Source organism: Myxocyprinus asiaticus, chromosome 44 (assembly GCF_019703515.2).
Source record: "Myxocyprinus asiaticus isolate MX2 ecotype Aquarium Trade chromosome 44, UBuf_Myxa_2, whole genome shotgun sequence".
Taxonomy (NCBI): Eukaryota; Metazoa; Chordata; class Actinopteri; order Cypriniformes; family Catostomidae; genus Myxocyprinus; species Myxocyprinus asiaticus.
The window spans coordinates 33,315,199-33,331,146 of record NC_059387.1 but is presented as its reverse complement, the minus strand read 5'-3'; the positions used below and the strand labels follow the sequence as shown (position 1 = coordinate 33,331,146).

The window sequence follows — 15,948 nt, the reverse complement described above, 5'->3', positions numbered from 1 at the left end:
AGCTTTACAAAATGTTACATAAAAATGAGGATATTTCCATGAGCACTGATTTTTGTTAATCAGATTTGCACACAATTTTACTCCATATGAGCTGGAATGAAGAGTGGCATTGCAAAGCATCTTTTATCTGCCATTTTTCAGGGAAGGATTGTTAAATTTCAGAGTAATGTTCTGGAGACTTTGAAACAGAATTGTAGCTAATCACAGTCTTCTGAAAAGAGAAAGGCTGAATTACAAATGATAACATGAGCGTAAGTGAACAGAACTGATCCTGTTGTATACTCGCTATAGTACTGTGAACTTTTTAGTGACTATATCGTTACATAAATAAATCAACTTTAAGTTATTAACATTACTCTGGACCAAATGTCCTGTAGGTATCCTTACTGATGTATACTTCAGTGGTTCTCAACCAGGGGGCTTAAAGTAGACTTAAAGGGATAGCTCACCCAAAAATCAAATTCTTTCATCATTGACTCACCCTCATGCCATCCCAGATGTGTATGACTTTCTTCTACAAAGATTTTTAGAAACATATCTCAGCTCTGTTGGTCCATACAATACAAGTGAACAGGTACCAAAATTTTGAATCCATACGACTCCAGTGGATTAATGAATGTCTTCTGAAGCGAAATGATAGGTGTAAGAAAAAGATCAATATTTAAAACTTTAACAATAAATCTTCGGCTCTGGCCAACTGTTGTACGCACGTTCACGACAGAGTCAAGTTCACGCTGCCTCTCGCATGATGCAAGCGCGTTGACATGTTCACGTGAGAAGTGACGATCACGGAAGCGCAGAGGAACGTACACTGACCAAGCCTCTGCTGCCATGAATGGACTTCTGCAATGCTACAGCTGGGAAGAGTTTGTGAGACAGCCGGTGAGACACCTGCACCACGTTGCCTAAAAGAAGACCAATCTCGTAAAAACTGGAGGCGTCATCCAAGGCCTGAATGACCCTGGTGGCACTCCATCTGTAGATTAAATATCATGTTTTGTGTGTAACTACTGTGGTGTTACAAATGCAGCTCGACTAATTCATTCACTCCACGAATTTGTTACAGTCGGTGCAGGTTGGGGGCGTACCGGGTGGTCCTTGAATGTATGCTGAAAGGCGGGAAACTCAGAGGACGGAACAGGAAGGTTCTTCCTTTGCTGTTCATGCCATAAGAGAGAGATAGCCATCCCTGTCTGGATCCTATGTGGGCTTCAAAGAGGCAGGAGATGGTTTTGCACTGATATAGAGTGTTACATTTAAAATTGTAAATTTCAAATTGGTTGTATTTAGTAAATAAATAAACTTTGTTACACCTGATACATTTGCTTTTTCACATCATTGGCTGTTCACTATACATGCATATTATAGGTATCACATAATATCACTTGGGTTACCTTTATACACCATTGTAATATAACTGCAGCTCTCTGTATACTGTGGTACCGTTCCACATTACACATTTTCAATTCCACAAATAAGAAGCAAAGACATAACAGTAAACAAGTCTTTTATTCAAAGTGTATATTTCTGGATTTATATGGCACTGTTCCTACCAATAAGAAAGTAAAAAAATAAATAAAACAAATGAAAAGACGTAGAATGATAATAATAAGTTTAATTTATACATTGCCTTTCCAAAAGCTCAAGGTCGCTCTATAATCAGTGTAGCTTCAATCAAACCAGGAAATTAAAATATTCAAAGAACACAAGGTAGAAAAAAAAAAAAAGAGCATTAGCAACTAGGGATGGATAGATAGTAATGTGATCAAATCTGATTTTTACGGTCTGAGACTTGAAGATGGAGATGTTACGGATATAAAAAAAATCTACTTGCCAAATTCAGACAGGTGAATCGAAATAGCTTCTTGCTTGTCTGGTTTTGTTTCTTGTGCAGTGTTTAGTGGTATTTTAGAAATGGTCAAATGAGAGGACTGGTCTTCGAAAAAAACATTCGGGTCCTTGCGCCGCTCCAGAACTTTCTGAACCAGACCATCCCTAAATTTTTGTGTAGTTGGTTCAAACTGCTTTTTGGCTACCCACTCTTTTGAGTGCTCAGGGAACACCCCATTGTACCGAGGCACACCTACAAAAAGAAAACATAAATAGTAAACCTTCACTACTGACACCATTAATAACTGTTACATTAAAAATTGTCCATTACCTTTATTTCTTTATTTTATGCGAACACACACACACACACACACACACACACAATATCAATATATTTTGAGTACTGTATCCATTGATTCACACAGTTTGGTGTTTGTTGACCACTTACCAGAAGTTGTTGTGGCCTGTTGACAATGTGCATTTTCATTGTAGTCAAGGATAGCAAGTTGAGTACGAGCTACCATGGAGGAGTTGTGAAAGTGCAGGTTCTTCTGACAGTACTTTACTAGTAATGAATGGAACAGTTCAAGCTTGCCTGAGAAATGAATGAATATATTCAGTCTGGTGTTCTACACTGATCACTTGCCATGTACACCAAGACATTGTGCTGTTGGTATAACTTACTTGTATGCTTGAAAAGGGCCATTTGCCTCAGGTCCTTTAGGAGACCTTTGTCCAAAACAAGGGTCTTCAGTGTATGGAAGGCACGGGATTCTTTTTCAAGCCATCTCTTTCGTCGTTGCTGGTCAGGACTGAGGTCGTTGTGGAGACATCTGCATTGTCTTCCGTCTTCAATCCAACTATGTTCACCACAAATGTGATAAAGAATGGACTTCCACTTCTGGGTCAAGTCCTGATAAGAACAGAGAAATTTTAACAGCACAATTTGAATTTAAAATGGTCAGAAACTTCAGGATCAGATATCCTGTAAAACGTTTAACAACTTACATCAGGGTCACCTCCACATGTTGCGCATGAATACCACAAATGGTTGCATATACACTTTATCCAGGGCTGGAGTTTGTGGTTGTCCTTGTATCTTGACACGGATAACAATTTCTTGAATAACCCTGCCGAAAACAGTACAACTTTCATTTTTTTAATCCATGATCAAGTATGGTCAGAGTAGTCATGCATACAGTACAAAGTATAATAATAACAGTATTGAGGTAGTATTGTGTCAGGCAAAACAGCAATTGTCAACTGCAATTGAAATAAGAAATAAATATGCTTTACTGTATATATTGTATGTAGACAATACATGTGCATGCTCATTCATTAGGATGCATTTGTCATGCAACATTTACATACCCTTGACCACAAGGCAGATGTCAAACTCATGGTGAATATCTGGATAATCCACCCGCATAATCTTCCTTATAGATGGGGATCTATCTGTGGTCACCACATCTATTTTAATGCCTTGCTCCACTAGTCTGCTCAGACCTCTCTTGAAACCTATCGGCTCCATGGCAATGGAGCTAGATGCTTCTGTATCCTGTAAAACAAAACAATAGAATATGAGACAAAGTCCGTATTACAAATAATGTTCAAACATACACTCATGACCACTTTATACCGTACACCTACTTATTCGTGCGATTATCTAATCAGCCAATCGTTTGGCAGCAGTGCAATGCAATCATGCAGATACGGGTCAGTAAATGTTCACATCAACCATCAGAATGGGGAAAAATGTGATCTCAGTGATTTAGTCCATGGCACGATTGTTGGTGCCTAATAAAGTGGTTGTGAGTGTATTTCATCTTTCTGAATAGTTTGTCTAGGCACTGATTCAATAACCAATTCGAAATTTTACACATAGGTTATTACGAACTTCCTCTTTAGTGACATGCTATAATGTGTAGAATAAACTATAATGTACATTACTTTTTGAGCTACTCCAAGACTTTACTAAGGGGTAAAAAATACTGCATTTCAATTATGCATTCCCATAACATTGCTGAATTATTGGCATGCACACTCACTTGCACCAACTCAAAGTGGACAATTTTATCGGTTGTATCATCCATCAAACTGTATGTGTTATATTTGGCAGACGTTCCTGGGCTGTGAGGAGTAGAGGGAGACAGCAAACAGAACCAAAAACACAGTTGTTACAGTCCTGAGGTTTTTGTTTTTAATTTTGTGACATCTACAAAAAGATTTCATATCTAATTACCTGTCTGATCTCCCGTCCCCTGATAAATGCACTCCCTTCTGGAGTAGGTTCTGTATTCGTAATTGATCAAGCAGGGTTGTCTGCTGTTCTCTGTATGCAGCATCAATGACAGGGATGAGGTAAGATGACTGCAGTGCATAGAAAGTAGTTTTATTTGGCACTTGAAGATTGAGAAGGGTAGCCCAATCAGCGATGTCTGCATATGTTGCTCCGGTGAACACTGCGCTTGCTGACACCAGAAGGTTGTTTGCAGGCATTCCTCGAACATCAGAGCATGAACTCCACTGCCCATGATGTCTTTTATCACATTCCCACTGAACACGGATGAGGCTCCCTGATGTCGCTGTTTTGGTTTCTGTGACAGGCGCTCCACATTCTTGACATCTCCTAAACATCTCCATCACACTGGACTCGTTGACGATCCATTTTCTTTCTTTCCAGTGTACTACTTCTGCCTCTTCCTCTGCAGTTGGACTTGAAGTTGATGTTGAACTTAGTGGAACAAAACTAAGCTCCTTCTTGTCTGATGGAGGAACTAATGAAAGCTGTAAAAAGTCATACATTTTTTGATTTTGAACACCAATACATTATTCCAAATGTGACCAACAGCACAACTGGCCAATAGTCAAGCTGTACGACAAATCGTATGTGTGTGTACTTACTGATTGATAGGAGCGTATGGGAGGAAGGGCAAAGTATGTCCCAGACGTCGATGGAAGTGTCCGATGTCCAACTGATTCTGGACTTGTAAGCACCAAAAGGAGTTCTGATTGAGTTTCCTCAAGTTGTCCAATGTTCTTTTGCCTGACTGTTGATTGTGGAACACCCGCCAAAAACGCCCCTGCACCTAGGACCTCTGTCTTTTCATCGTTGTCTGCTGCTGGGTAGTACTGACTTGGCTGAAATGGATCACTATATATCTCCTACAACAATCCATCATGCAGTTTGATATGTTGTAAATCAGATGCAGAGATTAAACAAAGAGACCAATTAATTAAACAAATAATTGAACAAGAATGACATTAATAATTCATTAAATAATTTAATAGTAATATATTATAATATTAAATATAACATACAGTGCTGTGAAAGTATTTGCTGACACCATCCTGATTTCTTCTATTTTTGTGTATTTTTCATACTATTTGTTTTAGATCTTCAAACGAGATATAAAACACAGGTTGCCTACCTGAGTAAACACAATATACAGTTTTCAAATATATTTTTTTACTGAAGCAAAAAGTTATCCAACACCTACTGTATATCGCCCATGTGAAAAACTAACTGCCTCCTTAAATTATATACAGTGCATCCGGAAAGTATTCACAGCGCTTCACTTTTTCCACATTTTGTTATGTTACAGCCTTATTCCAAAATGGATTAATTATTTTCCTCAATTCTACAAACAATACCCCATAATGACAACGTGAAAGAAGTTTGTTTGAAATCTTTGCAAATTTATTAAAAATAAAAAACGAAAAAAAATAAAATCACATGTCCATAAGTATTCACAGCCTTTGCTCAATACTTTGTTGAAGCACCTTTGGCACCAGTTACAGCCTCAAGTCTTTTTGAGTATGATGCTACAAGCTTGGCACACCTATTTTTGGGCAGTTTCTCCCATTCTTCTTTGCAGGACCTCAAGCTCCATCAGGTTGGATGGGGAGCGTCGGTGCACAGCCATTTTCAGATCTCTCCAGAGATGTTCAATCGGGTTCAAGTCTGGGCTCTGGCTGGGCCACTCAAGGACATTCACAGAGTTGTCCCGGAGCCACTCCTTTGTTATCTTGGCTGTGTGCTTAGGGTTGTTGTCCTGTTGGAAGATGAACCTTCGCCCCAGTCTGAGGTCCAGAGCTCTCTGGAGCAGGTTTTCATCAAGGATGTCTCTGTACATTGCTGCATTCATCTTTCCCTCGATCCTGACTAGTCTCCCAGTTCCTGCCACTGAAAAACATCCCCACAGCATGATGCTGCCACCACCATGCTTCACTGTAGGTATGATGTTCTTTTAGTGGAATACTGTGTTTGATTTACACCAGATGTAACGGGACCCGTCTTCCAAACAGTTCCACTTTCGACTCATCCGTCCACAGAACATTCTCCCAAAAGATTTGAGGATCATCAAGGTGTGTTTTGGCAAAATTCAGATGAGCCTTAATGTTCTTCTGGGTTAGCAGTGCATGGATGCCATTTTTGGCCGGTGTCTTTCTGATAGTGGAGTCATGAACAGTGACCTTTATTGATGCGAGAGAGGCCTGCAGTTCCTTGGATGTTGTCCATGGCTTTTTTGTGACTTCCTGGATGAGTCGTCGCTGTACTCTTGGAGGAACTTTGGAAGGTCAGCCACTTCTAGGAAGGTTCACTACTGTGCCAAGTTTTCTCCATTTGCAGATTTCTCACTGTGGTGCTTTGGAGTCCCAGAGCTTTTGAAATAGCTTCCCAGACTGATGTATTTCAATCACCTTTTTCCTCATCATTTCAGGAATTTCTTTCGACCTAGGCACAGTGTGCTACTGGGTGAGACCTTTTGGCCAACTTCATCCTGGTGAAAAAGTACTATTTAGGTGTTGAGATGATTGAACAGGACTGGCAGTAATCAGGTCTGGGTGTGTCTAGTCCAGCTGAACCCGATTATGAATGCAGTTTCATAGATTTGAGGATTTAGTCACTAAGGGGGCAAATACTTTTTCACACAGGCCCAGTTGGTAATGGATAACTTTCATTTAAAAACTGTATTTTGTGTTTAGTCAGACTGCCTTTGTTTTATGTTAGATTTTGTTTGAATTTTTGAAACAATTTAGTGTGAGATATACACAGAAACAGAAGAAATCAGGATGGGGGCAAATACTTTTTCACAGCACTGTATATTCGCATCTCCTCACATACCTCAGTTCGCTGTAAAAACACAGGCACAGCTGTTGATTTCAGAAATCGTCGGGTGTTTCCCTTGGTTGGTTGGAAGTCGGCAGGGGAAAAATGTTCACTGCAGACCCTCAATACTTTGAGATACTCGATGGGTGTATTGAGATCCCGGCGAGTAGCGAGCAGCCACAGCGTCAGTCGCTCAGGATCACTGATGGGAAATCTGTGGAAAGTTAGTCTTTCCTCATGCGATGATGGCCGCGGACGTAATCTAACGGGTTTTGCAAGGTTGAGGCATCCAAAATAAGCACACCCAATCACCATTTTGAAAAAGAAACAGATACTAATACAAATCTATAATCAAAACCAATTCAGTTTCCCTACAGCATTCCTCTTCCTCTGCTGTAACAACTTCTTCTTCACACCAGTATTGAGGTGCAATTCCGCCACCTACTGGACTGTAGTGTGGCGCGTCGAAATGGTTGGGAATAGTAATAATAATAACACTGTGTAACAAATGTATATATATGTAACAGATATATATATATATATATATATATATATATATATATATATATATATGTGTAACAAATATATATATATATATATATATATATATATATATATATATATATATATATATATATATATATATATATAATTTATTTATTTATTTATTTATTTTATTTTCTGGGTAGTAAGTGTTATTTCCTAATTGCTTATGCCTCAAAAGTATAGAAAATGGCTATTATTCCCCACAAGCTTTGCTTTTGTGACCAGGACAGTGATATTTTGAAATGTACCTATTTCCAATGAGAAAACGGGCGAATTTGTGTATTTTCGTTCACATAAAGTCAGAAAAAAACAACATATGAATCCAAATGAACATGTATTTATACTGAAGTAATATTCAAAGCCGTGCTGGTCCATAATGGTAACAAGTACCCGTCTCTTCCCCTGGCTCACTCGGTGCACCTCAAAGAGGATTACAACAGCATCAAGACCTTGCTGGACGCCTTGAAGTATGATGAGTACGGCTGGGGGGTCATAGGAGACTTCAAAATGGTGGCATTCCTGATGGGTCTCCAAGGCGGTTTTACCAAGTTTCCCTGCTATCTTTGCCTTTGGGACAGCAGGGACAACAAGGTGCATTACAACAGGCGGGACTGGCCACAGCGGGCCGAGTTCAATATGGGGAGGAACAACGTCAAGTGGGTGCCACTGTTGGACCCCCGGAAGGTGCTGATCAAATTGGGCCTTATGAAACAATTTGTCAGAGCTCTAGATAAGGAGTCGGCAGCCTTCAAGTACCTTCAAGACTTCTTCCCTAAGCTGTCTGAGGCAAAGGTCATAGCCGGTGTCTTCGTCGGACCACAGATAAAGAAGGATTTTGGATTCATATGTTGTTTTTTTTCTGACTTTATGTGAACGAAAAGACACAAATTCACCCGTTTTCTCATTGGAAATAGGTCACATTTCAAAATATCACTGTTCTGATCACAAAAGCAAAGTTTGTGGGGAATAATAGCCATTTTCTATACTTTTGAGGCATAAGCAATTAGGAAATAACACTTACTACCCAGGAACAAAAATTGTTACATAACTTATATGCATATAATCTTTTGCCATTTCCTCATACCAGATAACCAGATTAATCCTTTCACCCAGGGCCAGCCCAGACTCTGTTGGTGCCCTTGGCAGAGATTACAGATTGCAATACAAGACAATTAAAACTTTCACACAGACTTTCAACACAAACAGTACAAATGCAAACTTGAAACAAGGAAATAAAAGGGCATCACAAACATACATAAACGGAGGAGCGAAGAAACGAGGATGCACAAATTAAGAAATGAGAAGCACCCTGCAGGCCATAGATCTCCAATTAGGGGTGGAATTTTAAAAAGAGGGTGGGGTTACCCCAGAAGGGGTGGGGTTACTCCTAAAGAGGGTGTCACTTCCACACTCAGAAGCGAAGATTTATAGTTAAATGTTTTAAATACTGATCTTTTTCTTACCTATCGTTTCGCTTCAGAAGACATTCATTAAAACACTGGAGTCGAATGGATTACTTTTATGCTGCCTTTATGTGCTATTTGGAGCTTCAAAATGTTGGTACCTGTTCACTTGGATTGTATGGACCTACAGAGCTGAGATCACTTTCTAAAAATCTTAATTTGTGTTCTGCTGAAGAAAGAAAGTCACATACAACTGGGATGGCATGAGGGTGAGTAAATGATGAGACAATTTACATTTTTGGGTAAACAATTGCCAAACCCCTTTAAATATCAAGATATACAACATGTCAACTTATTTTATATTTCTCATTTTAACAGCTCCCTTTAATGGCCATTTTTAATGAAGAATGTAAAGTTCTTAAAACTTCTGTAATCACAAAATTAATCGTGATTTATTATTTTATCTATTGACATTCCTTGTTTGGGAATGTGGGCTGACACATAGTTGAATCCACTTCATGAACCCACTTTTGACTTCTCAAGATTAGAAAAATGAAACAAATACCATGTGTATTCTCTCGAAGTAATTTGTGTCACTATTATAAGTGCCCTGGTAGCAATGTTTTACTGTATTTTGGATAATTTCTGTAAAATTCTATTTAAAACCGTCCAAACACATAGAGTTCCTTCAGAGGCGTAGATTACAGAGGGGATGGGGGTAGGTAACCCCCCCAATAATCAAAACAATTAAGTACAAGCCCCCCCAAAATATTTACACCTTGATCAATGGAAACATGTAAATGCTTCACGCTGCAACCTCCCCAATGTTCAAGCCAAATCTGCGCCCTTGAGTTCCTTCGACTTACATTAGAAAAGAGCATAAGCTTTACTATTGCAATGGCTGCAGTTGCCAAGGTAGGACTGTTTCAAAGGCTAACTGTACTGTGCGCATCTCTTCAGGTGTGTAAGCAGGAAACTTGTATGGATGAGAAGCCGAAGGATACCGCTTATATCCGAGGGCTTTTCCTCGAGGGAGTGCGCTGGGATCGAGACCACATGGTTATTAGTGAGTTGACTCCTAAAGTTCTGTTCAACATGCTGCCCATCATCTGACTCAAACCCGGAGAGAACTCAACATTCCTTGTTACTTTTTAACACATCATTAACATGCCAAGCACATCAAAAATAAAAAAAGTACAAACGCACAGCACAGGTTAGCATATTGTTAATTTATAATTCAAAAACATAATAAAACAAAAATGGCTTGAAGCTGCTGTGTGTAATTTTTGGATGTTAAAATTCTCCTATCCCAGTTTAATTTGGCAGAAAGTTGAGAAGAAAAGAAAACTAATTATTTTTGCAGTTCTCAAAGAAATAGCACGCTTTACCTTTAAAATATTCAGCATTCCAGTTGCACTGAATACTTTAAAGGTATTCAGTTGGTAATTTTTGAGGAGGATGCACAAACAGTTAAAGAATTATCATTATTAATAATACTAATTATTTTATTTTTTTATTAAGTTTTTATTGATTCCATACATAAATCATACAAATATAACATAAAATACGGAATCAGTTATATACATTAAACCCCTCCCCCTGAACATTCCCCCACACCCTCCACCCTCCAAAACACGTACTACAGTAGTCATCAACCATTAGACCAACAAAAAATAAAATAAATAAATAAACATATATATATATATAAAAAAAGATATACTTTCAAACAACATCATCTATACTAGAATAAATCTTATAGACTGATGAAAAGAATGTATAGTCCCTCCCAGATGGGTTCAAAAGTCTCCAAATATCTGTAAGACCAAGATTTTTACACATGCTGTGAAGCGTCAGTGTTGCTCTAGGGGGTTTACACACTTTCGCTTCACTATGATCAAGGACTGAATCCATCAATAGATTAAAGTCTCCTCCCAATATTATATCATGAGGGGTGCCAGCGGCTTGCAACATCCCTTCAAGATCTATAAAAAAAGCCCTGATCATCAGGGTTAGGTGCGTAAATATTAGCCAAAATCAACCTTTGCCCCTGAATTTCTGCTAAAACAATAATGACTCTTCCAAATTTATCTTTAATCTGTTTGAGACATTTGAATTGTAGATGTTTACTTATCAGTGTAATGACTCCCCTGCTCTTACTTGAGCCAGCACTAAAGAAAACATGAAATACTAATTATTTGTAATTAAATCAATGAAAACTTTAATTGAAAAGTAGAAAAGACTTCGTAAAGTAACATTACCCGAGACATTATTTGTGAAAGCTAACAATAAATAAATATAAAACACATTTTACATAAGCCAAAATAGTTCACATCAACACTCATCCGATGCACTTGCATTGTGACTGACCTGTTGTCATGATACTGCCATTTTAGTTATGAATAACATGAATGGGCAGACTTTATTTTTCCTTCATGCAACTTAAAAATGATTGAAATGAATTGTATTTCCTAAACAGTTTATGATCTGTACAATAAAAGTCTGTGTATGTCTACAGTATATCAGGTGTCATCGTGGGACTGTAGGTACACAGGTTTGGCTTGTTTCCTCAGTTTCTGCTGAGCTCGCAGCTTTCTCCCTTTCTGAGTGGCGAGACCCATTGGAGGAAGATACATCTGAAAGGGAAGAAATAAAACACATTTATGAGTGAAATTCTTGAAGACTGTCGAGAACATGTCCAGGTCATAATTCACCACAAAATCAAAAGAATAGAGAAGTCCCACACACGGTCGTAGCTTGCCAATCTTTATTAAAAAATATGCAATGTTTTATCAAAGACCTTCTTCATGCATTCTTCATTCCCAAATCAAAAGAAAAAATTATGAATTTATTTTGCACAAGAGAATTAGGCCTTTTTAATGACCATTAAGTTTTTTTGCATTGTGACATCAATACTATTTTCATGAAAATTAAGCTAATTTTCCCTCCAAAGTCACACTGATGCAATGTGAGAAAATATATATTAAACATTTTTTAAGTGCATTTTGAAGTGTAAAGTGCATTGTTTTATGCATTATATATAGGAAGGGAAATGTGCTTAATTATCATGCAAATAACGTCAGGATGGAAAAGGTTTTTAGGCTTTATTTTTATTATTCTTAATATTTCTTTCTTTTTTCCTTTTGCATTTGGGGTGAAATATGGCCCATTTCTTAGTTAGCTTCACTTTTCTATTTTATTCAAAAAAATGTGCAATATTATTATGAAAGCTTGTGACAGGTGCAGACATTTCGATTTACTTACCGGTCTGGGATAAGGGTTTCTGTAGTGCATTCCTGCCATGCAAAAAAAAAAAAAAAAGGCATTACAAATATAGCTGCTCACCCTACAATCTCATATGAAAATATCTTTAAATATACATTTACTAAAAAACAAAATCAAAAGCTATGAAATTAACAGCTGAATATGACACACACCTATCTCTATCCGAGCCTCACACTCCTCAGTGCATCTCTTGATTGATTCTGGTTCTGTTATCTATAACAGACAGAAGATAGATTAGACAGAGATCTACAGGTACAGTACAGGTGATCAGTTGATATCAGGCCAGTCCACACCTTCTCATTTTGTCTGAAAAGGGTTCGAGCCTCCTGAGTTATGTACTTCCTCTCTATGTCTGTATCCTGTAGCAAACCGGACTGTGCCTGCCAACTGCGTGCAATGCGCAGGACCCTCCTGTATAGAGACAGCACATCTGAACGAGACATCAGGACAACCTGTGAACATGACCACAAACAACAATACATTGCATTATATCATATTTAACATTTTCACACCCAGGGACCCCCTAATGTAAAAATGCAACATTTTAAAACTGTATAATAAATGTAATTAACAAGCATTATTACATTATGCGGAACTAGTGTTTATCTAATTTCTCAATTAACTAAGAGAGAGATTTATATTCATCTAATGATGGTGTTATGATCAACCAAAGGTGAACTAAGTTGTTGCTTCTTTCAAACTTATATGAACCGCAAAAAAATAAAAATAAAAAATTAAACAAAAAATCTATTGAACAAATTAACCACATTTTAAAAAATGTTTTATTAAATTTAGTGTATACAGGATAGGGGTGTGTTGACATAGATTTTAATAATTTTAATGTTTAATTGAAAAATAATTTAAATCATTTTAAATGCTGTCATTACACTAACTAGCATCACACTCAAATTGTTATGCGGAATATAAATTGTAATGAGAAAAAAAAAAATTTATTAGAAATTAATACAAAATAGAGGCATTTTTCCTAGTGATCTCACACTTTTAGACCCCACTGTACATCTGTATTATGCTGCTGTTGAATTACTCTGAATATTTTTTATTATTTTGCTAAATAATCTATTATTATTAGATCTTGCACGACCTCTGCAACTGTTAGATAAACATGCAGGTTAATGCTTACAATATCTTCATAACAGCGTAAGCTGAGAGAGATACCGTATAATTATTTAACCCTTGTGCGACCTTCGGGACATTTATGTATTTTTTATTTTTGTTTTCTTTTCAATAATTTTGGCTGTGTTAATGTCAACGGCATAAATGTTGCCAAAGGTGTGTATTTTTGGGGGAATTTTGATATTTCAACCTCAGTTCCTATAATACACTATATTGCCAAAAGTATTCGCTCATCTGCTTTTAGACGCATATGAACTTAAGTGAACGCATATGAATTCTTAATCCATAGGGTTTAATATGACGTCGGCCCACCCTTTGCAGCTATAACAGCTTCAACTCTTCTGGGAAGGCTTTCCACAAGGTTTAGGAGTGTGTTTATGGGAATTTTTGACCATTCTTCCAGAAGCGCATTTGTGAGGTCAGACACTGATGTTGGACGAGAAGGCCTGACTCGCAGTCTTCGCTCTAATTCATCCCAAAGGTGCTCTATCGGGTTGAGGTCAGGACTCTGTGCAGGCCAGTCAAGTTCTTCCACACCAAACTCGCTCATCCATGTCTTTATGGACCTTGCTTTGTGCACTGGTGCGCAGTCATGTTGGAACAGGAAGGGGCCATCCCCAAACTGTTCCCACAAAGTTGGGAGCATGGAATTGTCCAAAATCTCTTGGTATGCTGAAGCATTCAGAGTTCCTTTCACTGGAACTAAGGGGCCAAGCCCAGCTCCTGAAAAACAACCCCACACCATAATCCCTCCTCCACCAAACTTCACAGTTAGCACAATGCAGTCAGACAAGTACCGTTCTCCTGGTAACCGCCAAACCCAGACTCGTCCATCAGATTGCCAGATGGAGAAGCGTGATTCGTCACTCCAGAGAACGCGTCTCCACTGCTCTAGAGTCCAGTGGCGGCGTGCTTTACACCACTGCATCCAACGCTTTGCATTGCACTTGGTGATGTATGGCTTGGATGCAGCTGCTCGGTCATGGAAACCCATTCCATGAAGCTCTCTACGCACTGTTCTTGAGCTAATCTGAAGGCCACATGAACTTTGGAGGTCTGTAGCGATTGACTCTGCAGAAAGTTGGCGACCTCTGCGCACTATATGCCTCAGCATCCGCTGACCCCGCTCTGTAATTTTACGTGGCCTACCACTTCGTGGCTGAGTTGCTGTCATTCCCAATCATTTCCACATTGTTATAATACCACTGACAGTTGACTGTGGAATATTTAGTAGCGAGGAAATTTCATGACTGGACTTGTTGCACAGGTGGCATCCTATCACAGTACCACGCTGGAATTCACTGAGCTCCTGAGAGCGGCCCATTCTTTCACAAATGTTTGTAGAAGCAGTCTGCATGCCTAGGTGCTACATTTTATACACCTGTGGCCATGGAAGTGATTGGAACACCTGAATTCAATTATTTAGATGGGTGAGCGAATACTTTTGGCAATATAGTGTATATCTATAATACACTGTGTACACAAAATAGTTACACTCAGGACCTTCATAATTTAATAATTAATTAATAATTTTCTTTATTTATCACACATTATACATTTGCACATATACAGTGAAATTTCTCTTTTTCACATATCCCAGCTAGGCTGGGGTGGGGTCAGAGTGCAGGGTCAGCCATGATACAGCGCCCCTGGAGCAGATAGGGTCGAGGGCCTTGCTCAAGGGCCCAACAGTGGCATCTTGGCGGTGCTGGGGCTTGAACGCCCGACCTTCTGATCAGTAACCCAGAGCCTTAACTGCTGAGCTACCACTGCCCCCCAGGACAAAAATTTCCCCATTGAAACCCATTAAAACTGCAATATTTGATCCCAGTGCCATTAAAGCATAAAATCATGAATTCTATGATATTATGCTTTCATTCCAGAACCCTGGCTTCAAAATTTAATTTTTTGATATTTTCCACGAGATTGTGCCATTTTTCTCATGTTTAGCCTATGGAGCAAATACATGCTTTTTTTCCTATTTTCTGTTTGCTGTATTATAGAGCACTGCAGGCCAATTGAATAAATGATGCAGCTAAAATTGTGTGTGTGTGTGTGTGTGTGTGTGTGTGTGTGTGTGTGTTGGTGTGGATGTCAGAGTGTGTTTGTATGTGTGTATTAAGAAATTTGTGTGTGTGTAAAAAAACTACAGTGGCATTTTATAAACAAACTGGCATTTAAAGGATTACAATCCTGAAAATGAATGAATATTTGGTAGTTATGATCAGGACTGATGTTGGTTAAAAAATCTAAGTCATCGAAAGTGGAAAATAATATTAATATATAATATTATTATGGCAGTTTGTTTTGACGCGGACATTTTTGTCCTCTAAGGACCTCTGAGTAACTTTTTTAAATTGACACACAAGTGATAATATTACTTTTGTTCATTAGAAATCTAGCTGTATCCGCTTTACTTTATGACAAAATCATAAATATTACCTATCTTGATTTGTCCTGCTGCATTTCAGCAATACTTGTGTTGTTAATACATCACTTCCGCACTCCAGCGTCAACACGTGTTCGCGAATGATGACGTGCACGCAACGGAGAGATTCTGTTTCGAAACACTCAGCGATGCACACATCTTACGCAGCCACCTACATTTGGGATGTTTATGCCAGCTACATCTGCGTCGCA

General features: G+C 38.4%; 2 protein-coding genes across 2 annotated transcripts; both read right to left on the bottom strand.

Annotated features, from left to right (window-relative positions):
* Positions 1 to 1,503: 1,503 nt before the first annotated feature.
* On the bottom strand, positions 1,504 to 7,347 carry LOC127434585 (uncharacterized). Its single transcript, XM_051687414.1, has 9 exons — positions 6,959 to 7,347; positions 4,735 to 4,995; positions 4,073 to 4,617; positions 3,879 to 3,960; positions 3,202 to 3,388; positions 2,839 to 2,960; positions 2,515 to 2,743; positions 2,279 to 2,425; positions 1,504 to 2,083 (listed from the first exon to the last, which is right to left on the bottom strand). The coding sequence occupies exons 1-9, from the start codon at positions 7,256 to 7,258 to the stop codon at positions 1,827 to 1,829; spliced, it is 2,130 nt and encodes a 709-aa protein (XP_051543374.1). The 5' UTR covers positions 7,259 to 7,347; the 3' UTR covers positions 1,504 to 1,826.
* A 3,176-nt stretch (positions 7,348 to 10,523) lies between these two features.
* On the bottom strand, positions 10,524 to 15,881 carry LOC127434602 (LYR motif containing protein 1-like). The gene is made up of 5 exons (XM_051687442.1): positions 15,751 to 15,881; positions 12,468 to 12,626; positions 12,327 to 12,387; positions 12,154 to 12,185; positions 10,524 to 11,525 (listed from the first exon to the last, which is right to left on the bottom strand). The coding sequence occupies exons 2-5, from the start codon at positions 12,615 to 12,617 to the stop codon at positions 11,412 to 11,414; spliced, it is 357 nt and encodes a 118-aa protein (XP_051543402.1). The 5' UTR covers positions 12,618 to 12,626; positions 15,751 to 15,881; the 3' UTR covers positions 10,524 to 11,411.
* Between the last annotated feature and the right edge of the window lie 67 nt (positions 15,882 to 15,948).

Bases quoted from the DNA above. Each gene is read 5' to 3' on its own strand.
- LOC127434602 (XM_051687442.1), bottom strand. From the start codon at position 12,617: ATGTCTCGTTCAGATGTGCTGTCTCTATACAGGAGGGTCCTGCGCATT. The intron at 12,186-12,326 runs GTGTGTGTCATA...TTTGCATGGCAG, and splicing joins TGAGGCTCGGATAGAGATAG to GAATGCACTACAGAAACCCT. The intron at 11,526-12,153 runs GTAAGTAAATCG...CTTCCCTTTCAG, and splicing joins GAAACCCTTATCCCAGACCG to ATGTATCTTCCTCCAATGGG.
- LOC127434585 (XM_051687414.1), bottom strand. From the start codon at position 7,258: ATGGTGATTGGGTGTGCTTATTTTGGATGCCTCAACCTTGCAAAACCC. The intron at 3,389-3,878 runs GTGAGTGTGCAT...TTTGTTTTACAG, and splicing joins TCCACTTTGAGTTGGTGCAA to GATACAGAAGCATCTAGCTC. The intron at 2,744-2,838 runs GTAAGTTGTTAA...TGTTCTTATCAG, and splicing joins CATGTGGAGGTGACCCTGAT to GACTTGACCCAGAAGTGGAA.